The sequence below is a fragment of the Ictidomys tridecemlineatus genome, chromosome 2, assembly GCF_052094955.1.
Source record: "Ictidomys tridecemlineatus isolate mIctTri1 chromosome 2, mIctTri1.hap1, whole genome shotgun sequence".
NCBI classification, from domain to species: domain Eukaryota; kingdom Metazoa; phylum Chordata; class Mammalia; order Rodentia; family Sciuridae; genus Ictidomys; species Ictidomys tridecemlineatus.
In genome coordinates, this window is record NC_135478.1 from 132625996 (window position 1) to 132652591 (window position 26596).

A 26596-nucleotide genomic window follows, 5' to 3' on the forward strand; every position below is an offset into this window, starting at 1 on the left:
GACATTGCCAGATGTGCCCTAGAGCAGTGGTTTAGGAAAACAGTGCTCTAAATATTTCTTGTGGCTAAGGATGTTCCCATTGCCTGCTCACTCACTCACAGTCCCTTTACCAACCCTCTTCTCTGGACATTCCCAAGTTCAGAGGTAAAAAGGTTTTTTTCACATCCCCAGCATTTGGTGCTATACATCAGAAACAGTCATTAGTAGTGGCCATTCCCAGGCCCCCAGATGTGGACACACTGATCTGATAATCTTGGTGACTGATGCCATCAATACAATGCCATCTACCTGTACTGACACAGTTGCCTTACTAGGGGCATGAGAGGGCCGTTTGTGAGGAAAAATCCCTAGAGCCCCTTGTTCTCTGCCACCCAAAGTTGTACAAAAGGACCAAGAGGACAATGCTTGGATGGAATATATTCAAATGTGATAATAGTTTTTCTGAGGTTTCTCTTATACCAGGTACTTTACATGTGCTACCTCATTTAGTCCTTATAAAAATAGAGGTTACTACCATTTTCCACAGAAAAAGACTGAGCTTAAGAAAGTTGTTAGTAAGAGGTAGAGTTGGGATTCAAATGTGAATACAAAATGCTTAATGAACTCTCAGCCCAGTTTCACTCCTGGCAGTTCTCCCTCCTTATCTCTGGCTTTGCCCAGCTTTCATTACCTACAGGAAGACTCATTCAGTCTTGTACAAACTTCCCAAGCCCCTTACTGCAAAGCAAGACCTGCTTCTACTCCATTGTCCCATCTGTTATTCAACTTGGATTCAGCCTCATAATTGCCTACTACTAAAAGTAAGCAAGCCATTATCCTTGGAGTCTCAGTCTCTTATCCTCTACCCTCTCTCCCCAGTCTGGTGAGCTAGGAAAATACCCTTTCCAAATGTCCTTGGAAAATAATCTTTTATTGCTTGGAATAAAAGATTAGAATCCAAGGCCTAGTCATTGTAGGCATTTAACAAGTACAACAATTATGATTATGTGTATTATTATTAGTGAAAAAAGGAGGAGAAACAGTAGGTTAAAGGTATTCTACAGACTGTGCAATGCAGAGACTTGAAGGGAGGCTGAGATCTGAGTAGGATCTATAGATTATATAGTTGTACTATATCTATTTTTACTTCCTGATTTCAATTACTATGATGTCATTATGTAAGAAAATTATTTTTATTTTTAGAAAATGCAAGGTATTTAGGGAGTAAAGGAACACCATGAATACAACTTACTTTTTTTTAAGAGGGAGACTCACTCTTTTTTTTTTTTAGTTGTAGATGGACACAATAACATTATATATTTATTTGTAAGTGGTGTTGAGGATCAAACCCAGTGCCTCACACATGCAAGGCAAATGTTCCACCACTGAGCTACAGCTCCAGCCCTACAACTTACTCTTAAATCATCAGCGTGTGTGTCTGTGTGTGTGTGTCTCTGTGTGTGCGTGCACACATACACATACATACTAAATATGTGAAAAATAAAATAAATACAGCAAGGCAAATTTAAGGAACCCAGATGAAAGGTATCCAGGAATTCTTGTACTGTTCTTGCAATATTTTTGTAAATCAAAAATTATAGGGATAGAAAAGATTGTAAGGGACTGGGGTTGTGGCTCAGAGTAGAGTGTTTGCCTGGCATGTGTGAGACACTGGGTTTGATCCTCAGAACCACATAAAAAAGCAAAATAAACAAAATAAATGTATTGTGTCCATCTACAACTAAAAATATTTTTTAAAAAGAACAAAAAAAGATTGTAGGGACAGGGCACTGAGGTAATGAATGCAGCATGCTCAGTGAAGGGCATGGCACAGGTCTCAAGTCCAGGCTTCCCCTTGGATTGTTAGGCCCTAGAAGAAAAGTCCCTCTGCATACAGAACTTGAGCAACAGCTTCCATGACCAAAGGTCCAGGCCCTATGAGTTTGGTCCACTGGAGAAAGCAGATACCCATCTACATTTGTAGCTTTCCCCAGCTCACAGGAGGTGCCTGCCTCCAGTACAAAGCAGAACCCCAGAGTGGGGCACATGAAAGTAAATCAAGGGGTATATCCCCAGGAAACCTAGTTCAGATGGGGAGATCCACCATACTGTGGGTCCTACTCCACACCCCTTTGTCAGTTAACCAAGACCCTGACCACTATTTCACTCAAAACATAATGTGAAATAGATGAATGGATAAAAAAAATGTGGCATTTATACACAATGGAGTATTACGCAGCACTAAAAAAAACAAAATCGTGGAATTTGCAGGGAAATGGATGGCATTAGAGCAGATTATGCTAAGTGAAGCTAGCCAATCTCTAAAAAACAAATGCCAAATGTCTTCTTTGATATAATGAGAGCAACTAAGAACAGAGCAGGGAGGAAGAGCAGGAGGAAAAACTTAACATTAAACAGAGACATGAGGTGGGAGGGAAAGGGAGAGAAAAGGGAAATTGCATGGAAATGGAAGGAGACCCTCATTGTCATACAAAATTACATATAAGAGGTTGTGAGGGGAATGGGAAAAAAAAACAAGGAGAGAAATGAATTACAGTAGATGCGGTAGAGAGAGAAGATGGGAGGGAAGGGGAGGGGGGATAGTAGGGGATAGGAAAGGTAGCAGAATACAACAGTTACTAATAGGGCATTATGTAAAAATGTGGATGTGTAACTGATGTGATTCTGCAATCTGTATACGGGGTAAAAATGGGAGTTCATAACCCACTTGAATCTAATGTATGAAATATGATATGTCAAGAGCTTTGTAATGTTTTGAACAACCAATAAAAAAAATAAAAAAAACATAATGTGAACCTTCAAAACTTACATGGGAAAGGGATATTGAAAAGGGTCACCCTCATGGTCAGGTTTTCATGACCTGATTAGTCCAACCACCAGGACTTAGGTGCATATATTTCATAGATTTTTCTTTCTTTCACCTTTTTATCTTCTCTTCCCTCTCCCTCTCCCTTGCCTTTCCCACACATGCTAGGCAAGCTCTCTAGCACTGTACTACTGAGCTATATCCCTAGCCCAAATGCACAGATTTGATACCATCAATCCAAGTTCTCAGCAGACCCAACTCCCAGGAACACTGCTCATTACCTTCACCCTTCACTGAGGTATCCCAGCTCAGTGACACTGAGTTCTTTAGACCACAGGGAAGAAAGACATAGTCTGCCACCAAAGGTTGGAGTTCTGCCACTGGCTACATTAGAGGACAGGAGGGTCAGGGACAGGAGTAGACTTGGGCAGGAAAGCGATCATAGCCAAGACAGGCTGATGAGCCAGGTAGGAACTTTTGGAATTAATGAGACAGATGTCCTCATTTTGAGACTCCTTTCCCGGCAAAGGCGTCCCAGAAGCTGTATTTGTTCTGGAGACACTCCTCCCCAACTGGGAAGCTAGCCATATTGGACAAAGGCCAGGAATTTGGAATTGGGATATATGGTCATTTAGGCCAGTATCTTGTGCTGATTATGATACCTGATGGTTATGTGGCTTCTCTATACAGAAAGTGGGGAAAAAAAAGTCTACAGAGAAAAAAAGCGGTGGGCAGAAGGGTGTGCAGGGGTGTGCCCTGCTCCACAACTGGCATGCATCTCTATGTTAGTTTTTTCATCCCTGTGACCAAAGTACCTGACAAGAACTATTCAGAGGAGGAAAAGCTTATTTGGGGCTCACAGTTTCAGAGCTTCTGTCCATGGTCAACTGGCTCCATTGCTCTGGGCCTGAGGTGAGGGAGAATATCATGTCAGAATCACACGGTGATGGAAAGCTGTCAGTTTATGGCAGCCAGGAAGCAGAGAGAGAATGAGCAACAAAGTGCCAGAGAAAAAATATAAACCCCAAAGGCACATTCTCAGTGACCAACTTCCTCCAGCCACACCCTACTGCCTATAGTTACCACCCAGTTAGTCCATTCAAATTATTAATCCTTCAAGTTGATTAATCCACTGATGAGATTACAGCTCTCATAATCTAATAATTTTACCTCTGAACATTTTCTGCATTAACACAAGAGCTTTGGGGGACACCTCTTATTCAAATCATAAAACCTCCCACAACCTCAAAGCATCTGGATTTCCCCTGAAAACAGGAGGATGATGAGAAAGGGCAAGAAAATTAAATTTACTTTTTGAAAAGCTAAGAGCAAACACAACTTAACAAATGAAGGCAGCAACCATAGAGGAAAAGTCCTCAAAAAGAAACTATAGTGCAGGCCATGATACTGCCAGTCCAGACTGAGCCATGTGGTGCCCCAGACCTGAGCAATCAAAGAACATGCCTGCTGAGGCAGTCACTGGTTAACATATGGACACCTGATCCAGGCCTCTGCCAATCAACACTGACCATTTGATAGGCTCCTACCTCACACCAAATACAAAAACCTACTCCAGAGCCTGTTAAAGAAGAGGACTTTGGAAAAAGGTAAGAACAAGAGGTATAATCTCAGAATGGCTGGGTGTGCACTCAACACAAACCAACCCAGAAAGACTGAAGTGTTGAATATACCTTTTAAACTTTTGGGGAAAATATTAGAAGCAAATGTGGAAGAACATTTTTATAATTTTGAGATGAAATGCTTTTTTAAACAAGATTTGAAGCCTCCAAATAAGAAAATGAAGATTGAAATTCATAAAAACCGAATACTTTTGTATGATGAAAGACATTGTTAATCAAGTTTTAAGTTAAGCAATAGACTGGGAAGATAGAACATATTTGATAAACAAAATTTATAGGTATTGTAGGTGGGTTCTAAAAAAATCACAAATCAATTAATTAGTAGAAAATACTTTAATAGTAATGGTTATAATATAAAATATCCCTAAAGGAAGAAATGTAACAATGAATAAACATATGAACAGGTATCCAGCATTTTGCAATTCAAAAAACAATTATGTGTGTCTGGTTCTCAATTCCAATAGTTTAATGAAGATCTAAATAAAATGCTAGGTTTAAAAGAAACCAATGAGATCAGTAAAAACCATAAAGTTTTATCATCTCAAACATAGACCAGGATGTAGCCAAATGTTGGCAAAGAATTCACTGGTGAAGCCATTAGAGAAGGTAATATTGTTCTATCAGTCAAAATGTTAAATGTATACAGTATTTCAACTAGTAATTCAGCCTCTATAAACTCTCTAGAAGAAACATTTGCACATTTTTACTCAGCTGAAATACTAAGATTTCTATCTCAGTCTTGTTGATGATATTAAAAACTGAAATTGCCTCCAGGACTATAAATAGGAGGTTGATTTTATAATATAATACATCCATCTGGAGAGATCTTACTGCTGCTCCTCCTTGCTTCCTCTGCCAAAGCTCCCTCTGCTTGGTTCTGAGTCCTCTTTGCTCTCTCTACTGGACACCATCCAATACGGTAGCCACAACCCACATTGAGTGCTTAAAAAACAGCCAAACCTAATTGAGAAGTACTGTGAGTGTGAAATACACACCAGATCTGTGTCCTAGGTCAGAAACACCACATTTTGTTCCAGACCATTAAATGAAACCCCAAGCCAGCACCTGAGGTTGCTCCAGCACCCTGGCCTCCTGCTTCTCCACCAGGTCTTCCTACTGCACTGCTGATGTCTCCAGAGGCACTTGAGCTGCAAGGATGAGAGATTAGGTGTGCATCCTGGGCTGAAGCTTCTGAGTGGACCAGGAGAAGCATATTGGCCTCAGCTGGACTCATGTGGGCCAAGCCAAAACTCCTTCGTGGTCCTCAGCACACACTGTAGTGATAGCAGCCAAGATGCCAGCTCTTTTCCTCTGATTTTCAGACATGAAGATCGATCTCTGCTCATTATGACGTGAGTGTGGGAGACCCTGAGACACTGTCCTGGGAACTGAGCAGGTGGTAATGTCTTACTAGGCTGGAAATCACTGTGGTGACAAGGTGACGGAGTAGTCACCATGGTGATGGGGATGGAGGCCTTTGGCCATAAGTCCCAGTTTTCTGCATGGCAGCTCTAATGACAGAATGGTCACTATGGCAACCACGGCCCTCTCAGGAGCACAGAGGCCCTGCAGGAGAGTCCCTTACTCCACACCTGGCTAGAGCAGGAAGTACCGAGTGCTACTGAGCCCAGGGAAGCTGGTTGGAGTGTGAGGGACACAGTCACTTGTGGCCTCATTACTCAAAAGCCGTCCCCAAGCCACTGGAGGATACAGACCTTTTCTGCTGAGTCTGTCTAGTGGACAGCAAGCCCTCACAGCTCAGCATAGCCAGAGAGAAAGTCGACTAGCACTGAGGACGCTGCCTCAGAGACGCCATGGCCCTGCCTAGAGAACACCCGGCCTGATGAGGCCTTAGCAAGGAGTAGTCCAGAAGAGAACAATGAAAAGGAGGAAATTGTAATTGAACTTCAAACCCCAAAGCAACCTGAGGTAGACCATATTCTCCCAGAGGCCCAGGGCTGGCTGTGCTCAGTGCTGGGGAGAAGCCTGGGATATCTCTGCTTTGGAAACCTGGTAGGAAAGGCTGGGGCCCAGCTCCCCCGAGCTGGCTGCTGTGCAGATGCTGGATGACAGAGCCAGGATGGAGGCTGCCAAGAAGGAGAAGGTAATTCTGCCTTATGAAGAGTTTTAGAAATGTCTGGTTTTGAGTACCCAACACTCGGGTTCATATGGCACCTGCAATAGTTTGTACCTTGGAATCAACTTTATATATAGGTTCTTTAAAGATGTGTCTGGGGTGCCCTGTGGGGCAGGAAGGCCCCTGCTTTCTAGACTGGCCCTGTGATCTGGGAGTCAGGCTGCCAGGAGGCCTGGAAAGCAGCCTCCACTGGGGAGAGGCTGGGAGGGAGTTCAGAGCCCCAGCTAGAGGGCTTGGGGGCTTGATTTTGACTCAGTAGACATCATGATAGGTCAAAGGCACCTCTTCCTCACAGGAAGCACCTACAAGATCCTGAGAGTTGAGGCTCCCTGGTGAGGAGTACAGAGAAGTTAGTTTCTCCAGCAACAAAGAGATCCAGGCATTCTCTGAACCAGCCCTAGGTTGAGCAGTGAGCAAGGAGAAAGGTGGGACAGAGGGCATTTGCTGTGAAATGTTGGGGAGAACACACCCACATCTCTCATGCTAGATACTGATCAGAACGAGAAAAGACATGATCAGTGAGCAGGATTCAGTCACTTTGGGCATGTTTTCCTCTGGCTTCTCTCCTCCTCTATGTGAAATGACATGGTCAGCATAAACACCCCGCTGGTCTGCTTCTAGCAAAGCTAATGATGTTAGGAGAAAAACAAGCAGCCCAAGTCATAGGGCCTGCACAGTGAAGTCAGAGGAAGGTGCCCAACCAAGTTTAGAGAAGAGATTATGCCCAAGGGGGCTACTTCAGACCATCTGGGGAGAAGGGAAACATGTTTTTTGGTTGATGCAAGCAGAGAAATTGCTAAAAGTGGTGAGAGCTGAGTGTATGGGCTGGAGATCTGGTGCTGTTCCCAAAATAGGGGAGAAACCATGGTGTGTGCATGTCTATGCTTTCATGCTTGTGTGTATACAATGCCCTTCAAAGAGTTGCCCCCAAACCCCTTCATTCACAGAAGCTTATGGGGTGAGATGTAACTCAGGCTGGTTGAGTATTGATTCTCAGAGTATGGGGCTGCCCATGCCCTTTCCATTTCTGCCCCACAGGGAGGGAGTGCTGGTCTTCACCAGGTCTGTGGACTTCAGGCCCCAGGGGGCTCAAAAATAAACTTTAAAGGAGTTACAAAATGTCAGTCATCAAGATATTTTTTAAAAATATTTACTTTTTAGTTGTAGTTGGACATAATACCTTTATTTAATGTATTTATTTTTATGTGGTGCTAAGGATCAAACCCAGGGCCTCACACATGCTAGGCGAGCACTCTACCACTGAGCCACAACCCCAGCCCCATCAAGATATTTTAAAAATATTTTTTTAGTTGTAGATGGACACAATATCTTCATTTTATTTGTCTTTATGTGGTGCTGAGGCTTAACTCAGTGTCTCATGCATGCTTAGCAAACACTCCACCACTGAGCCACAATCCCAGCCCTAACACAATATTTTTAAAAGATCAATATTAATTCAAAAAATTATGATGAGCAAAATATCAAATGCTAAATGAAAATAGAATGAGTATCACTAATTTTGGCACTATGCAGTAGGACCCAGGGTCAGATGAGGGCTGTGGAGCTGCAATGCCCATTCCCTTCCCCTCTTCTATGGCTGGTCAAGGATTCACCCCCCTTTCTTTTTCTTTTTTGTTTTGTTTTTAAATTTTTTTTTAGATGTAGATGGACACAATATTTTTATTTATTTATTTTTACATGGTGCTGAGGATCAAACCCTGTGCTTCACTCATGCAAGGCAAGTGCTCTACCACTGAGCTATAACCCCAGTCCCCCCCCCCTTTTTTTTTTTTAAAGAGAGAGTGGGGGGAGAACAGAGAGAGAGAGAGAGAGAGAGAATTTTAACATTTATTTATTTTTTCTTAGTTCTCGGCAGACACAACATCTTTGTTGGTATGTGGTGCTGCTGAGGATCGAACCCGGGCCGCACGCATGCTAGGCGAGCGCACTACTGCTTGAGCCACATCCCCAGCCCCGAGTCCCCCCTTTTTTTGAGGGTAGCCTGACATATTTAGGATTGTCTTAAGCATCTGTCTTCTCTGAGCTTCCCAGGTCCCCAAGGTCTACTTTTTTTTTATCCCTGGGAAGTGCTGTCCCCTGCTCAAGCCCAGGTCTAAACTTCGAGCAGCAGGCAATATCTTTCTCACACTTTCAAAGTTGTTCCCTAGATTTCAACTGTGGTTGAATCTATGCAAGCTCCTAGAAGGAAAGGGGGCACTTAACCACTGAACCACATCCTCAGCCCTTTTTATTTTGAGATGGGGTCTCCCTAAGTTTCTTAGGGCCTCTCTAAGTTGCTGAGGTGAGCTTTGAACTTGCAGTCCTCCTGCTTCAGCCTCCCAAGTTGCTGAGATTACAGGCGTGCCCCCTCAAGTTTGGCCCATTTCCTTTTTTGATTGCATTAAAGGAGATCAATTTTGCTCTTTCTATTTCGCTGACTGTGCACAGCCATCTTGCTTGAACTGACCTTCAGGGACTCACCTGTGGTCATTCCTTTATGATCCGTAGAAGCAGCATGTCCAGTGGATTCCCCAGATGGCCCTCAGCTCCCAAGGGGCCAGCCTGATCCTACTAACATGCCCTTATTCCTTACAGCCTCTTCCCCACTAGCTATGGCCGCTGAGTACCCTCCACTTCTGGTCCATTCGTATGGCATTTTCCTCCATTTCTTGATGGACCATCACTTCAGGTGACCTGAATGTTAGGCCTTGAGGACTTTTTGGTCCGTATTTTCCTCTCCCTTCACTGTGGTCCTTCTGCTGGTCCAGAAAAACAACTGGGTGACCCACATTTTCCACAGATCACCTGGTGGGGTAATGAGGAGTTCACAGCAAGTATGTTTGTTAGCATGGCACTTTTGAGGTAGGAAACTGAAGAGGTACTATTCAGGTTTATTGATCAGCTGGGCTGCCATGCCAATACCATAGATGGGATGCTTTAGAAAAAGAAAATTGATTTCTTTCTGCCTATCTCTCTCTGTGTGTCTCTCTATTTCTGTCTGTCTTCCTCTGTCTCATTTCTACTACAAGAGCCTGATACAAACTTTGATCTTTTCAGGACCCAAGTCTAGCAGACTTGAGAATGTCATCTAAATAGAACACTGAGCCTGTTGGGAACAAGCAGGCAACAACACACCTGCATCCCTCTTCAGACACTGGTAGGCTACCAGGTTCCTTCCTTCATACCCATTCCGAAGGCCTGGGCCTGTCCACTAGAATGAAGATGAGTTTTTCTTAGATTCATCATTAGCTTTTCTGTAGATTTAAAATTCCTACCACTCCTTCTCATAGAACTGCAAACAGTGTCAACTCTGCTTGAAAGTCCAGAGTGGCTGAGGCCCTTCCATAGTAGGACTAGAGGCCAGCTTGGCTGCTACTTCTACTTCATCTTCACTGGGCTCCAGGAGTGTCCCTGAGACTCAGAGGTGCACATGTGTGTCTGTGGGGTACATGTTTATGGGATCCCATGACAGTGAAGCCTCAGGCACAGGTGAGAATTGGCCAGAGCCAATGTAGTAAGGAACTGTTAGTAGGTGGAGGGCCATTGGGAAATTTTCCAGTCTCTCCAAACCCATTGAATTCCCAGTTCCTGTTTCTATCTCCATAGGCCACCAGGTATTCGAGCTCCTAGTTACCTGTAGCTCCTGCTACTGTTGCTACATCCCAGGCCTTGCTGATAGAGCCCTCTGTACCCTAGACAAGGTCTGTGTACTCCCCATATGCATATGTACCTGAGACTGTCCCTGGGGGAGGTAAGTGCTGGGCCTCAGTAGACAGACAAGCATTGGGGGTCCAGGGGCTGCCACTCAGCCTCTCTGGGCCCCTGGCAGGTCACTAATTGAAACAATGTTTTCCTGCATCAGCTGCTAAGGAAAGGAAGGAAACATTCCTGATAGAGTGGTTAACTGTGGGACAGAAGGTGACCTGAGTTAGAGGGAGAGGTGGACATAATTGAGGTGTGGGCACTCAAGTGACCAAAGGCTACAGCTCTGGTGTTTGTGGTCCAGCAGGTGCTGATAGCCTTGTCCCACTCCCTGTGGCTTTCTCACAGCTCATCTCTGTACACAACTACTCTAAGAAGTGAACATCTCCCCCCGTTCTGTGATGATGGAATGAAGGTTGACTAATGTCATGCTAAGATTGAACGGAAAATACAGACTGAGACGGAGCCAGACCTCTCAATTTTGAAGCCATGTGCATGGCTCCATGGCCCCCACAACACACAGGTTCACTGCCACTGCTCTGGACCATCCCAACAGCTACCTTGCAGAGCCTTTTACTAAGCAGCAAGTCTGAGAGCTCTAAGGGCCTCTTGAGGTGCTGGGGCAGGGTAGAAGGATGCTTCCTGCCCTAATCCCATGACACTGAAAATTATCTGTTGGTGTCAGCAGGACTGGTTGCTTCTGGGGGATCCAGAGAAGAATCTATTTCCTGTCCTTTTCCAACTTCTAGAGGTTGATGGAATTCCTTGACTCATGGGCCCTTCCTCTATCTTCAAAGGCAGTATTGTATTCTTTTCACCTCTGATTCCATCATCACTTCTTCTCTGACCTTTTCCTCCCTCTTCTATCTTATTTGCATCCTTGTGATGACATTAGGTTCACCCAAATAATCAAACATAATCTCCTGATTCTGAAGTTCTTAATTAAACCACGTCTGACAGTAAGTCCCTTCTGTCACATAAAGTCACACATTAATGGGTACTTTAAGTCATCTATAGGTCAGTTTTAACATCAACACAATATAAATGCTATGGAAATAGTTGTTACACTGTACTGAGTAGGGAATAATGAAAAGAGAGTGTATATACATGTTTAGTACAAACACATTTCTTCTGAATATTTTTGTTACATGTTTGGTGGAATCCATGGACACAGAACCCATGGATACAGAGATAACTGTGCACCACATATCCCAGCTCCCCCCAGGTGAGGTCTTCATGATCAACTGCTGCCTCATGCCAGGAACTATCAGCACTCCTCTCACCACCAGTGATCCTCATGTCGTCAGCTGAAAAAAGTTTCACCTCCAGTGGCTGACACCTAGGGTCACTATGGTACTGACTGTTTTAGGTTCTAGAAGCAGAGCATAAGATGAGGATTCATATACCTATTGTATATGAGTCTCTCTGAAGCAGGGCCATTTACATCCATCAGTCATTGGGGGTCCCTGGGGAGAGGCTAGAGCTGCCAGATGTAGCACATAACATTTTCAAGATACCCAGTTAAATGAAAACTTCAGATATGCAACAAGTAACTTTTTAATATATATCTCAAAGAATGCATGACATACTGTATTTTCTCCCCAACCACAGAAGACCTAACCACCCACATATTTCTCTGTGAGGCAACTTTGATCAGGGAGCAAGTTCCAGAAGAAGAGCCCAGCTATGACCTGTTAGCAGCCAGCCCTGAGCTTTGGGGAGGGGCCATGGACCAGCAGGTGCCACAGCATCTGCAATATTTGCAACAAACAAGATCATTACATAGATACACAGATATATCTACTCTTGAGTTCTTTAAAGATCAAATAATTAGGTAGTTGATGTTTTAAAGGTTTTATATCATGTGGAAATATTTGGTGGATTGTTATATCTAGAGAGAACTTTAGTGGTATTTGGGAATTAGATGGGTTTTGGATAGGCATCATGCTTTTTCTCATTTAAAACCATTATCCTGGGTGGGGCTATAGCTCATCGGCAAAGCACTTGCCTATCATGCATGAGGCATTGGGTTCGATCCTCAGCATCACATAAAAATAAACCAATAAAATAAAGGCATTCTGTCCATCTTCAACTACAAAAAACAAACAAAAAAACCCATTACTCCTATAGAATGTGCTGCTATCAGAAAATCAGCTGTCCTGTACATTTTCAAAATGGCTGCAAATGTCACAAGTATTGTTCACCCACTCAGGAAACCCATGAGGGGCAGCAAAGGCTGGGTTTAGTTGAACAGTCAATGCTAAACTAAGTCAGCAGGTAGAACAGATACTTCCTTTCAGTCCTTTCTGACACAGCTCACACCACTGCATCAAGTTACCTTGTGAACTTTAGCCTCTTGGAATTAAGCAAGGTGGTCCAGTTGGGTTGGGAAGATCAAGTCAAGTAAATCCTTGGTATGGAGGCAGTGAGACAGCAAGAGAGCCTCAAGCTGGCAGAAGGGAGATGGCTCAGGATGATCTTATGCACAGATCTTGGGGTTAAGTCTATAGATGAGGAGGGAAGCTTGTATTGTCTGTGCTCAGCTCCTCCCTGCATGATGTCAGTTTAGAGTGCTTATAACAGAGAAAACAGAAAAGGCCACTAATCAGGCATTTTCTCTGGAGACCTAGTTGTTAACCTTTTTTCAGCATAGCACAGGGCTTCTACCACCTTGCAGGAAAGCTTCCCCTTGCAGGCTCCTGATTCACCTACTTTCCTGATCCCAACTCCACCCATCCACTACTTTGTGTGCCCTCCTTGACCTCTTTAGAGCTCCTCTTCCTCACAGTCCAGGGAAGACTGGTTAACACCACTGTGTCAGTTAGGGCTATAGGCTGTACCAGATACCTGACTAAACTGAGTTCATCAATAGGTTTTATTACTTTGTATGATCAATAGTACAGAGGCAATGATTCTCATTGGGACTCTGGGTTAGCTCTTCTAATTCTCTTGACTTTACTCTCATGGCTGCCAGATATTGCCTCAAGCTCCAGAAACCAGGTCTAGCAGAGGATTGCAGGTGGAATGAGGTGAGGCAGGCCCATCCCTGGTGCTGGGCATATTGACACCTGACCCTGAGCAGAATGGAAGTCCTGTGGGCAAGGAGGAAGTCAGCACTGGTTCATAGGAATATGAAAGTGTCTGCCTCACTCCCAGGAGCTCAAGAGGCCAGGAGCTGTCCCAGGGGCCTCTCCAACACAGAATACCAGGAAAGTGAGCCTGAGCCTGCCTGCAGGATGTGGCCCTAGGTCTCACTGGCCTCTGGATAATAGAATCATTATTGGGTATTGAGAACCCATGATGGACCCAGCCCTGGGACTCAGAACCTGCAGAAGACCCACAAGTTCTACTCTCAAGGGATCTGCCTCTTAGAAGATGGCAATGGCACTTAACCCTAAACAAATAAAATGGGAAGTGGTTTCCAATAGTGACAGTCTCTGTATTAGTCAGATTTTTGTTGCTGTGACAAAAATGCCTGAAGAAAAAGTTTATTTAGGGGGCTCACGGTTTCAGAGGTTCATTTCGTGGTTGGCCAACTTCAATGCTCTAGGTCTGAATGAGACAGAGTATCCTGGAAGAAGGGTATAGTAGAGAATAGCTATTCAGCTCAAGGCAACTGGGAAGCAGAGTCAGAGTGGGAGGAGCAAAGGACTAAATATATAATCCCAAGGTACTCCCACTACCTCCAGCCATATTCCACCTGCCTACATTTACCACATAGTAATCAGTTCAAATTATTAATCCACTGATTAGGTCACAGATCTCATAATCTAGTCATTTCACCTTCTGCATTAAAATGGGAGCTATTGGGGATTATCTTATATCCAAACCATAACAGTCTCAAGTGACATTTGGGCTGAGAAAGGAAATTGGATTTTGACCAGATACCTTGCTTTCATGATATTTATTCTCCGACACTCAGGAGAAGTAGCCTGAGGTCCAGGACACTGGAATTCAGGAGTTCTGGCTCTCTTGGACAGAGAACAGAGTTTTCCCCTCTGGGAATCAGATCTTCTTGGCCCTATAACAAAATAAAATCTTATTTGAATAATAGGATTTCTCATCGAATCTTTTGGGATCAGTGGCATCTTATCTGTTTTGTAGGAGTGGACACAGGAGTTTTCAAGGAATGAATTGCTCGTCTGTAGTGACTAATAGGAGTCCCACCAGCTCCCCAGAGCTTTGTCTTATGCCTGAAGTACCATAGAGAGAGCTGGAGAATGGGTTCCTTAGTGCTCTGTCCCCAAAGGGAAAGATGTGGCTGCAGTCTCTCTAGGCAGCTGCTGGCATCTGAGTATTTTCAACTTCATCTTTTGCTCTTCATTAAAAAAAAAAAAGCTTAAGGTATAATGTCCACACAATAATATCCACTTTTGCTGGGAGCAGTGGCACACACCTGTAATACTAGAGGCTTGGGAGGCTGAGCCAGGAATAACCCAAGTTCAAAGCCAGACTCAGCAACTTAACAAGGCCCTAGGCAACTTAGTGAGACCCTGTCTCAAAATTGAAAATAAAAAGGAGTGGGGATATGGCTCAGTGGTTAGGTGTCTCTGGGTTCAATCCCTGGTAGAAAAAAAAATCTGTTTTTAAGTACACAGTTTGATGATCTTTGTCAAATGTATATGGTGATATAACAGTCATCACCACCAAGACAATATTTCTATCACCCCCAAATCTCCTCAGGCCCACCCCTTTGGAAACACTTGATCTGTTTGCTTTCCCTTTTATTTTTTGACCTTTCCCAGAATTCTCTATAAGTGGAATCATCATGTACAGAACTCCTGTGTGTGGCTTCTTTCCCTTGGCATGGACTTTGCATAGATCAGGAGTATATTAGTCTTCTCCCTGCCTACTGCTGAGCAATGTGTGTCTACAGTTGGGTTGTTTTCAGGCTTTGGCTATCATGAAGGAGGCTTCTGTAAACATTCTAATACATATGTGAGTCTTCATTTTGGAAAGATAAATGTCTGGAATAGTATTGTATGGTAAATGTATATTTGACTGAAGAAGAAATTGCCAAACACCAGAAATGTTTAAAGATTCTAGTTGCTCCACACACATGTTCCCCAACTCTTGGTTTTTCCCATCTTTTAAATGGTAGCCATTCTGAACTGTGTGTAGTAGTACATAATTGTGGTTTTAATTTACATTTCTCTTTGACCAATGATGCTGTATATATTTTTGTATCTATAGTGAGCATTCTTTGGTGAGTTTGTTTGTTAATTGGTTTCTTGTCATTTTATTGAATTTTATGTTCTGTATAAGGCATTTTTGTCATGTATGTACTTGCTAATGGGTGTGTGGCTCTACACAGATCTTGATGAGCACCCTGGGCCTGAGTCTATGTTAATTACTATGAACTCTGTCCACACTCTACTTCCATGACCTATGCCCCAGAATCCTTCATCCATCACCACTCCCTCTGCTATGATGGTTCAGCTTATTGTCCCTCCTCTAACTCTCAGAATCAGGATAACTCAGTGTTTCAGAGTGGACCTTAGAAACAGGGTTCAGGGTTTAAACTTCATATTAGTGAAGCTGAGAAGAGTAACTAAATTATTTTATCTCTCTGCAACATAAGGACCTCACTGAGGAAAATAAAGATACTTCATAAAGATGTCTTGAGGATCAAATAAATTAGTCCACATAAAAAGTTTAAGACAGTGTCTGGTACAGATTCTCCTTGACAGGGTATGGGGTTACATCCTAGTAAACCCATCATAGGTGGAAAATGCATTTACCATACCTATCCTACCCATCATAATTGAGCAACACAGCACACTATAGTCTCAGTTGTTCCCCATCATGATCATGCATTGGAAGCTGTGGTGGTACCTGCAACTCCCCAGCATTATGACAAAGGATTGTACCACTCACCCAGGGAAAAGATGAAAAATAAAAATTTGAAGTACCATTTCTATTGGATGTGTATCACTTTTATACCACCATAAAGTTGAAAAGTCAAAAGTCCAGCTATTGTAAGTCAAGGAACATTCTGAATACATGCATTTTTAAGATCATTATTCTCCCAGCCCCCTCTATCAGTGTCCTGATTCCACATCCCTCACACATATTCCCTGACAGCCATCAGAGCCTGTCTGTCATCCCTTATTTATTTGTTTTGGTACTGGTGATTGAACTCAGAGGCACTCAACCACTGAGCCTCATCTCCAGCTCTACTTTGTATTTTAATTTAGAGACAAGGTCTCACTGAGTTGCTTAGCACCCCACTTTTGCTGAGGTTGGCTTTGAGCTCGTGATCCTCCTGCCTCAGTCTCCCAAGATGCTGGGTGTCATCCCCTTATTTAGTAATCCATGGTAAGTCTTATCACCAGCCAAAACAGGTACATATTTGTTAAAAACTAGCTGGTTTGGTGTTCTTGTAAGGAGGAAGTTCTTCTACACTTAATAATATTTTTCTGTCGATATATATCCACATATTCAGGTTTTTTCTGTCTTCCTAAGTCAATTTTGAAAATTTATGTTATCTGAAAATCTTCCTTTTCCTCTATATTTTTAAAATGCATTGATGTCTTATATATAACTCATATATTTTTCAGCCTTCCTTATATCTATAATTAAGTCCCTTCCTCATTCCTGAAGTTGTTTATTTGTGTATTTTCTGTTATACTTGATCATTTACCAAGTGATTATCTATTTTATTGGTCTTTTTAAAAAACTGGGTTTGAGATTTCTTAGTCAATTTTACTGATTGGTTTTTTGTGTGTGTGGACGGGGATAACTGGGGGTTGAATTCAGGGGCACTTGACCACTGAGCCACATCCCCAGCCCTATTTTGTATTTTATTTACAGACAGGGTCTCACTGAGTTGCTTAGCGCCTGGCCATTGCTGAGACTGGCTTTGAACTCTCCTGTCTCCGCCTCTTGAGTCCCTGGGATCACAGACATGCGCCACTGTGCCCAGCTACTGTTGTTTTGTTTGTATATTTTCTATATAAATACAAATAGTTTCTACTTTTATCATTACTGATTCCTTTATTCTGATTTTTGTTTTATTTATTTTATCTTCTTTATGTTCAAGCTTTCAGCATCTTGAGAGAATCCTTTGCTCATTGATTTCCCATTTAGTTTCTAGCAAGTGCATATGAGGATGAAAATGTTACTTAAGCATTGCTATGTCTATTATACATATGTTTTCTTTTCAGTACTCTCATGGTCATTCACTTATAAAGGGTCTATAATCCAATGCTGTGTCCCTCTTTGGCCCAAATGCTACTTACAGAAGTACTTTTCCCTTTCCAAGTGCACAGAATTTTGGGTTGCCCTTTTGTTCATTGCTAATCCTTAGCCAAGCCTCATGTGCCAAGTGGACCCTCTGTGCCTTAAGTCTGAGCCACTTGAAACACTGGTATCTCTCCAGCCACTTTGACACTGTCTTTAGGGTCCTCCATCTGAAATGTGCTTCTCACTCATGTACTACAGCCTATAGGAAATTTTCTTAAGAAAGCAAGAATCTCCAGAAAAAATCTATTTATCTCTTTTATGTTTCCTAAAAGTCCCTGTAGCTTTGCCAATTTCAGTTTTTATTAAGTCTTTTGTCTCTTCTGCTAGATGGTAAGCTAAACCCTAGTCACTGTGCTCACTTTGACAGTGTTATGGGTTAACTGTTAGGTGTCCCACAAAAGCTTGTATGTGAGACAATGAAAGAAAACGTAGATGTGAAATGATTGGGTTATGAGACTCTTAACCTAATCAATGCATTAATCCCCTGATAGGGATTAACTAGGTGGTAACTATAGGCAGGCAGGGTGTGGCTAGAGGAGGTGGGTCATGGGTCATTGTGGGTGTGGGTTTGGGATATGTATTTTGTCCCTGAAGAGTGGAGTATTCTCTCTCTCTCTCTCTCTCTCTCTCTCTCTCTCTCTCTCTCTCTCTCTCTCTCTCTCTCTCTCCTGGTGTGATGTCCTGTGCTACCACACACTCTTCTGCTGTGATGTGCTGCCTAACCTGGAGCCATGAGGAATGGAACCAACTTTCTATGGACTGAGACCTCTGAAACCATGAGCCTTGAAATAAACTTTTCCTCCTCCAATTGTTCTTGTCAGGTATTTTGGTCACAACATTGAAAAAGCTGACTGAAGCAGACAACAAGTATTCTAACATTGGAATGACAGAGATTAGCATAGCTCCTGTGCAAGAATAACATGCAAACTCATGAAGAGTTCCATATTTTTCTGAACATACCTTCCTTAAGAACTTCCAAAAACAAAAAGAAAGAAAAGAAAAACTAGTCACTTTCATAAACTCAGACTGAGCGTGAACTGGGTACTCAATAATGTTGAAGGAATGAGTCATCTTGTATTCCCTTCTAAGTCGTTTTTGGTCACTAATGCCTTCATTCTGAGTGTATAAGGGCACACTTTGTTGCTATAACAAATACACTGAAACCAATACTACATAGAATTGTATTTCCCATCCATTGACCAACAATCAAATGCAGGTCTTCATCAGCTGGGAGATTCTCCCCTACAGAGTCATTTAGGAATCCAATCTCCTTCCATTCCATTTTAATGGCTCCACTCATCCCCTAAAGTTGAGTCATTATCTGCATCTAGTCAGGAAAAAAGTATGAAAGAGTTACTCTCTTCTTTAGTGCCTGAACCCCCAAATGGTATGTATCACTTCCACTCATATTCAATGGTGTTTTAGTTAGCTTTGCATTGCTATGACCAAAAGACTTGACAAGAACAATTTAGAAAAAGAAAATTTTATTTTGGCTCATGGTTTCAGAGGTTCAGTTCATAATTGGCTGACTCCATTGCTTTGGGCCCAAGATGAAGCAGAAAACATGATAGAAGTGAGTGGCAGAGGAAGATAGCTCAGGACATGACAGCTAGTAAGCAGAGAGCTCTGTTCATCAGGGACAAAACGCCCCAGTGACCTACTTCTTTCCTCCAGTCATGCCCTTCCTGCCTACAATTACCACCCATTAATTCATTCAAATTATTAATCTAGCAAATGGATTAATCCACTGATTGTGTTGCAGCTCTCATAATTTAACAATATCTCCTCTGAACACTCCTGCATTGTTTTACACATGAATTCTCAGGGATTACCTTAAATACAAACCATAACATTCTGTTCCTGGCCCCCAAAATCTCATGCCCACCTCACAGTGCAAAATATATTTAATTCATTTCCAAGCACCTCCACAATCTTAATAGTTTCAGCATTTCCCAAAAGTCCAAATCCAAAATCTCATCTGAGACTCGAGGCAAACTCTTAGCTATGAGCACCTGTAAAGATCAAAAGCAAGTTACATGTACTCAATATATGATGGTAGAGTAAACATTTCCATTCCAAAAGGTAGATATAGGGGTACAGAAAGACAGGATAGTACCAAAGCAAGAGAGAAAACCAGTTGAGCAAATAAGTCCTGTAGTTCCACATCTAACATCTGGGGCTCATGACGTCCTGAGCCCACATGGACTCTCCCTTGGATTGTTTCTGCTTGATTTCTGCAGATTTCCTCAGTAGACATTCCATGTTTCAGGAAATCCTTGGCACCTTCAGTTTTCTTTACATATCTTCACATATTGCCCTCTCAGGGGCTGCCTATAGGGATTCTGACCCTGCTATGCTCTGCCTGCCCTCCCACACTTTCCTTCAAAATCTCAGTGGAAGCCAGATGTGGTGGCTCACACCTATAATCTTGGGGACTCAAAGGGCTGAGGCAGGTAGATCACAAGTCAAAGCCAACCTCAACAACTTGGCAAAGCCCTAAGCAACTTAGCAAAAACCTGTCTCAAAAAAAATAAATAAGGTCTGGGGATGTGGCTCAGTGGTTAAGTGACCCGAGGTTCAATCTGCAGTACAAAAACCCAAAACAAACCTCAGTGGAAGGCTCCATAACCCCTTGACTCCAGTATCCTACATTCCTGTAAAACAGCCCCATGCGGATGATGCCAAAGTGTGTTGCCATCTTGAGCAGTAGCCAGGCCTCCTGGAACCATGGTTTCGGGGCTTCTGAGTGCCTTAGTAGCCAAGCATGATCAAACAACTTCCTAGGCCACTCTGTGCAAGCAGGCTGCCCCCCATGGTCTTTTCTCAAAGGAATTTTTACATCTACACCCTTGAATATACAATATGTATGTCCTTGCCAAGACCAGAGACACCCTCAAGCCATCTTTCCCATTGTCTCTCCTATTTACAAATCACTTAGCAACTCTTTAGTGCCTGTAAAATTTTAAACAACCATAACTTTCTTGGCCCCAGCTTTATACTCACTAACTTTTGTTGTTATTTGCTTTACACTCACTTTTCTGGTCAAATTGCAAGTTTTTCAAATCTTTTCACTATACTTTCTGCTCCTCTCAATAAACTTGGCTAAAAGCCACTAGCAATGTACATGTACTGCCTGAATGCTGTGCTACCTTGAAATTTCTTCCACCAGATTAATTAATCCATCACTTTAAGTTCAGCCTCACAGAAAGTCTCAGATCATGGGCAAAATGTAGACAATTTTGCCAGAATGTAATATGAGTGTCCTCTGGTCCAAGTTTCAATAGAGCTTTTCTGTTCCTCTAAAACCATCATGAGCTTAATCCTTACTGTTCATATTCCTATCAGCATTCTGGTCTTCTCAGTTCCCACCAAAATTGCCCATTAAGGTCTGCTTACTGGATTCTAAGGTTTCACCAGCCTGCATCTCCAAACTTTTCCAAATTCCTCCCACAAATGAGTTCCAAATGCTTCCAATCCACATGGTTTATTTAGTCACAGCAGTGACCCCACTTCTGGTACCAATTTCTGTGTTAATTCTGGAAGAGTGTAGTAGCTGGACTCTGATGTCCTCGGGCACTCACAGCAGCAATCAAAGCACCTTCTCAAGCAGAATCAAGTTTGTATCTACATCAGATTCTTCATTCTTCCACAGGCCAATCATTCCTAAACCACCCTCACTGACAAACCCAGAAACCTTTTAATCTTAAGCATTTATTAATCCAATCAAGTTGACAATACAGATAAACTATCATGAATAGATTCATCTCACTTCAAGGGAGGAAGAAAAACACAGAAGCTTGCCATCCAGATGCTCAGCATTGCAATCACAGTGGGGAAAAATGTCATGGATCTGGGTCCACAGCTAGCAACCTCTTCCACAGTCCACTCCACCATGTGCCTCAATCCACATACCCATGTATTTCCTTCTTACACACAGAATACACAACCCCTTATGCAGTCTCTGCATCCAAGACAAAGTCTAAGATGGGGGGGCAAGAAGAAGTTCTCAAATAATGCTATTTTGTGAATTAAAAATGAGTCACCCAACCACCATGGAAAAGAGGATTATGGGCAGGCTGTCTATGTTAGCTTTCCATAATCAACTTATAAAGAGAACTTATAAAGAGAGACTTATAAAGAGAAAAGGTTTATTTTGACTCATGGTTTTATAAGTTTTAGTTTATGATCAATTAGCCCCATTTCTTTGGGCCTGCAGCAGCACATCATAATAAAAATACACAGAGTTAAGCAAAATTGCTCATTTCATGGATGGAATGAAAAAGAGAGAGGAAGAGGAAAAGACTGGGTTCATAAAATCCCCTTTAAAGATATACCTTCAATGACCTAAAGGCTTCCCTCCAGACCAGGCTTTCTAAAGATGCAGCACCTGCCAATAGCAACACCCTGGGAAATAAAACTTTACCATGAGAACTTTGGTGCTTACTTAAGGTTCAAATTATAACAGTATCTTCTTTTAAAAAACCCATTTGGCTTTGTGTGGTGGCACATGGGAGGCAGAGGCAGGAGGATCACAAGTTTGAGGCCAATCTCAGCAGCTTAGCAAGATCCTTAATAATTTACAACCTTTCTCAAATTATAAAAAGGACGACGGATGTATCCAGCGCTCCACCCCACCCCCCCAAAAAATCTTCCATTTAGTAAGAGAAAGGATGGGAAACAAAATGCTTCCATAGCAATGATAAAAATATCACTTAACAGGCAAGAGGACCACCCCCTTGCCAGACTGAGCTTGTTTCTTGAGAGGAATCTGGATCTACCTCCACAGTGAACTCAAATGTCCACTGTCCTCTGCAGCCTCAGCCCCACATTTTGGGAAATCCTTTTACTACCACCTACATGATGATCTGAAGTTCAGACTATCCTTCCACAATCTACTTCCACCTGGTAAGTTTTGGAGAGCCCAAGAATTACTTTGTAGCTTGAACACTCAAAGGCTTTTTCAAGCCAAGCTTGTGGGATTTTCCTCTTAAAAATTTAGTAGGCATCTCATCTCTTTGCTCACAGGGAGCAAAATGTACCAATAACTACCACCAAAATTCTTTCCTAGATTGGTTTTTATGCCCACTTTATTTATTTTTTTGTTAGTCCCTATGCTCCCTTAACTTACTGGTGGGGACTTTAAGGCATCTGAAACAAGATTAAGGTGAACAGTCCCTTCAAATTAATCTTCATCATAGCATTGAGTCTCTTTGTTTACTGAGATTTCTGAATGGCCCTTGCCAGAAGTTTCCTTAGGCTTATGTTTAATTTTGAAAGAATCCAGAATTAATTACCTACTCTAACTCTGTCCATGTAGTGTCTGCAACTATGCAAGGCACAGTAAATAGTGTTGAATGAGTGGAACACACAAGTGTGATTGAGTGGCAATTCCATTTGAAGAAGGAAAAAATTTGCTTTTACTCTGAAAATAGGCCAGCTTGTTAGTCATCCTCCTTTTGAAACTTAGGATGAAATATGTGTACCATAAAATTTGCTATTATAACCATTTAAAATGTACAATTCAGAACCAGGCATGGTGGCAAACACCTATAAATTCCAGCAACTGGGAGGCTGAGGCAGGAGGATTGCAAGTTTGAGACTAGCTTAGGCAACTTAGTGAGGCATGCCTCAAAATAAAATAAAATATAAAAGGGCTGCAGATATACCTTAGTCGTAGAGCACTTCTGGGTTCAATCCCCAGTATTGGGGTGAGGCATTAAGGTACCATTAAGGTACCATTCAGAGGTATTAAGTACACTCAAAATATTGTGCAACTACCACCCCTGTTTCTAAAACTATTTCATCATCCCATTCAGAAACTCAGTAACTCCCCATTCCTCCACCCCCATGTCCTTAGTAGCCACTATTTTGCTTTCTGTTTCTGTGAATTCACTTTTTTTTTTTTTTTTGGTACTGAGGTTGGAGCCCAGGGGAACTCTACCACTGAACTACATCTGCAACCCTTTTGATGTTTTGTTTTGAAGCATGATCTCACTGTTCCAGTCACAAAATTTCAGCAGGGCCTGGAGGGAGGTGAGGGGCACAGAAAGATGCTACTTGACTCTGGTCTGGCTTTGGGGATCAGGCTGTATCGTGGGTACTAGATATGGGGGTTGCCTGCTTCTCCAGGCAAATTCATAGATAAATAGCTTACCATTGTATGTATAATTTGAAGTCAGGTATTGTAATAACCCCAGAAATGCTGTATGTGTGAGTGTGTGTGTGTGTGTGTGTGTGTTTAGAATTCATTTGGCTATTCTGGATTTTTTATTTTTCCAAATGAAGTTTAGAATTGTTTTCTCTAGTTCCATGAAAAACGTCATTGATATCTTTTTTTTTTATTGATTGTTCAAAACATTACAGAGCTCATGATAAATCATCTTTCATACATTTGACTCAATTGGGTTTTGAACCCCCATTTCTACCCCAAATACAGATTGCAGAATCACATCTGTTACATACTCACATTTTTACATAATGGCATATTAGTGACTGTTGTATTCTGCTATCTTTCCTATCCCCTACTATCCCCCCTCCCCTCCCCTCCCATCTTCCCTCTCTGCCTCCTCTGCTGTTGTTCAGTTCTCTCCCTTTTTCCCCCTCCCCCTTGCCCATCATAACCTCTTATAATTTTGTGTATCATTGAAGGTCTCCTACCTTTTCCATATGCTTTCCCTTCTCTCCCCCCATTCGTCTTTGTTTACTGTTAGTCTTTTCCTCATGCTCTTCCTTCCTGTTCTGTTCTTAGTTGCTCTCTTTATATCAAAGAAGACATTTGGTATTTGTTTTTTAGGGCTTGGCTAGCTTCACTTAGCATATGCCTTAAGAAATTTATCGATATCTTCACTATCTTCTATTTTGTTGGAATATAGGGTTTCAAAATACTTTCTAATTGTCTTCTGTATTTCTGTAGTGTCTGTTGTGATATTGCCTTTTTCATCCCGTATGTTAGTAATTTGAGTTCTCTCTCTTCTTCTTTTCGTTAGCATGGCTAAGGGCTTGTCTATCTTATTTATTTTTTCAAAGAACCAACTTTTAGTTTTATCTATTTTTTCAATGGTTTTTTTTTTGTTTCAACTTCAAACATAAGTTAATCAAGAAGGATAAAGAAGGGCACTATATACTGTTAAAAGGAACCATCAACCAACAAGACATAACAATTATCAATTTGTATGCACCAAACAATGGAGCTGCTGGCTAGCCAGGTTTCGTTTTGGCTGCTGATGGGAGGAAGGGTTGAAGGTCAGGTGTCTCTAGTTTTCCCCTAGTCTTTATGCAGGCTCACTCTGATACTCCCTCCCCCGGAAAGCCTAGGAGAGATTTTATTCGAATTCCCCGATGTCTGGGGGGTGAGCTGAGTGACACACACCTGTTTTGATGTTGCAATCTGTCGGAGAGTGGCGGTGTATACTTTGGCTTTCCAAGATGGTGGCCGCTGTCATTGATATCTTGATGGACATTGCATTGACTCTGTATGTTGCTTTTGTTAGTATGGCCATTTTAACAATATTAATTCAGCCTATTCATGAACATAGGATATCTTTCCATCCTCTTGTGTCTTCTTCAATTTCTTTCTTAACATTCTATAATTTTCATTTTTAGAGGTCTTTTACCTTTTAGGTGCTCTAGATTTATTGCTAGATATTTTATTAATTTTTCGAAGCTATTGTGAATAGGATTGTTTTCTTGATTTCTTTCTCAGCAGATTTATTATTGGTAAACAGGAAAGCTATTGACTTTTGTATGTTGGTTTTGTAACCTGATACTTTTATGGATCTGTTATTAGGTGAAGGTCTTGTGGTAGACCTTTTTGGATCTCCTAAGTATAGGATATATCATCTGCAAACAGTGATAATTTGACTTCTTCCTTTCCTAATTTTCCTAAATTCTTTTATTTTCTTCTCTTGCCTAATTGCTCTAGCTAGAATTTCTAGTACCATATGGAATAGGAGTGGTTGAAAATGGACATCCTTGACTTGTAGATTTTTAAATAATGCTTTCAGTTTTGTCCATTCACTTGATATTGGCTTTAGGTTTGTCATATATAGCCTTTATGATATTGAGATAAGTTCCTTCTATCCCTATAGTTTCTTCAGTGTTTTTATCATGAATGGGTGCTGAGTTTTGACAAAGGATTTCTCTGTTTCTATTGAGATGACCATGTTAATTTTGTCTTAATTATTCATTTGGTAAATGACATTTATTCACTTGCATATATTAAACAATCCTTGCAACTCTAGAATAAAATCAACTTGGTCATGATGTAATTTTCTTAATATGTTGATGAATATGATTTGCTAATATTTTATTAAGGATTTTTGCATCTAAGTTCATCAAGGATAGTGGTCTGTAGTTTTTTTTTTTTTTAATTGATGTGTTCCTATCTGGTTTTGGTATCAGGATGATACTAGTTTCATGAATGAATTTGAAAGTGTCCCCTTTATGTTTCATGGAATAAATTGAGGAAAATTGACATTAGGTCAACCTTTAAAGGTCTGGTAGAATTCAGCTGGGAATTCATCTGTTCCAGGATTTTCTTTGTTGGAAGTCTTTATTACTGATTTTATCTCATCATTGGAATGTATTTAGGTTTCTGTATCCTCTAGATTCAATTTTGGCAGGTTATATGTGTCTAAGACTGTATCCATTTCTTCTAGGTTTTCCAATTCATTGGAGTATAAGTTTTCAAAAGAGTCCCTAAGAATACTCTGGATTTCTGTGATGTCTGTGGTGATTTCTCCTTTTTTATCTATAATTTTACTAATTTGAATCATCTTTCTCTTTCTCTCAGTTAGTTCTGTTAAGGGTTTATTTAACTTTTGAAAGGCCCATCTCTTTATTTTGTTGATCCTTTTTGTATTTTTTTTTATTCTCTGTTTCATTAATTTCAGCTCTGATGTTAATTGTTTTCTTCCTTCTGATGGTTTTGGAATTGTTTTTCCTTGTGTTTTGAGGACCTTGAGATATATCATTAGATTGCTTTTTTGGAATCTTTCTGATTTTCTTATGTAGGCATTCATAGCTATAAACTTTCCTCTTAGAACTGCCTTAATAATTTTCCAGAGG

General features: G+C 41.6%; 1 protein-coding gene and 1 pseudogene across 1 annotated transcript in view; both read left to right on the plus strand.

The window, feature by feature from the left end:
* Window positions 1-6036: 6036 nt before the first annotated feature.
* The window catches only part of Gck (glucokinase), a 54280-nt gene continuing 33720 nt past the window's right edge, over window positions 6037-26596 (plus strand). Inside the window, exon 1 of the mRNA XM_040291881.2 lies at window positions 6037-6550. Coding sequence (XP_040147815.1) covers window positions 6506-6550 — 45 coding nt within the window. The 5' untranslated portion in view covers window positions 6037-6505. The remainder of the gene's footprint in view (window positions 6551-26596) is intronic.
* On the plus strand, window positions 18382-18480 carry LOC120892085 (U6 spliceosomal RNA; annotated as a pseudogene).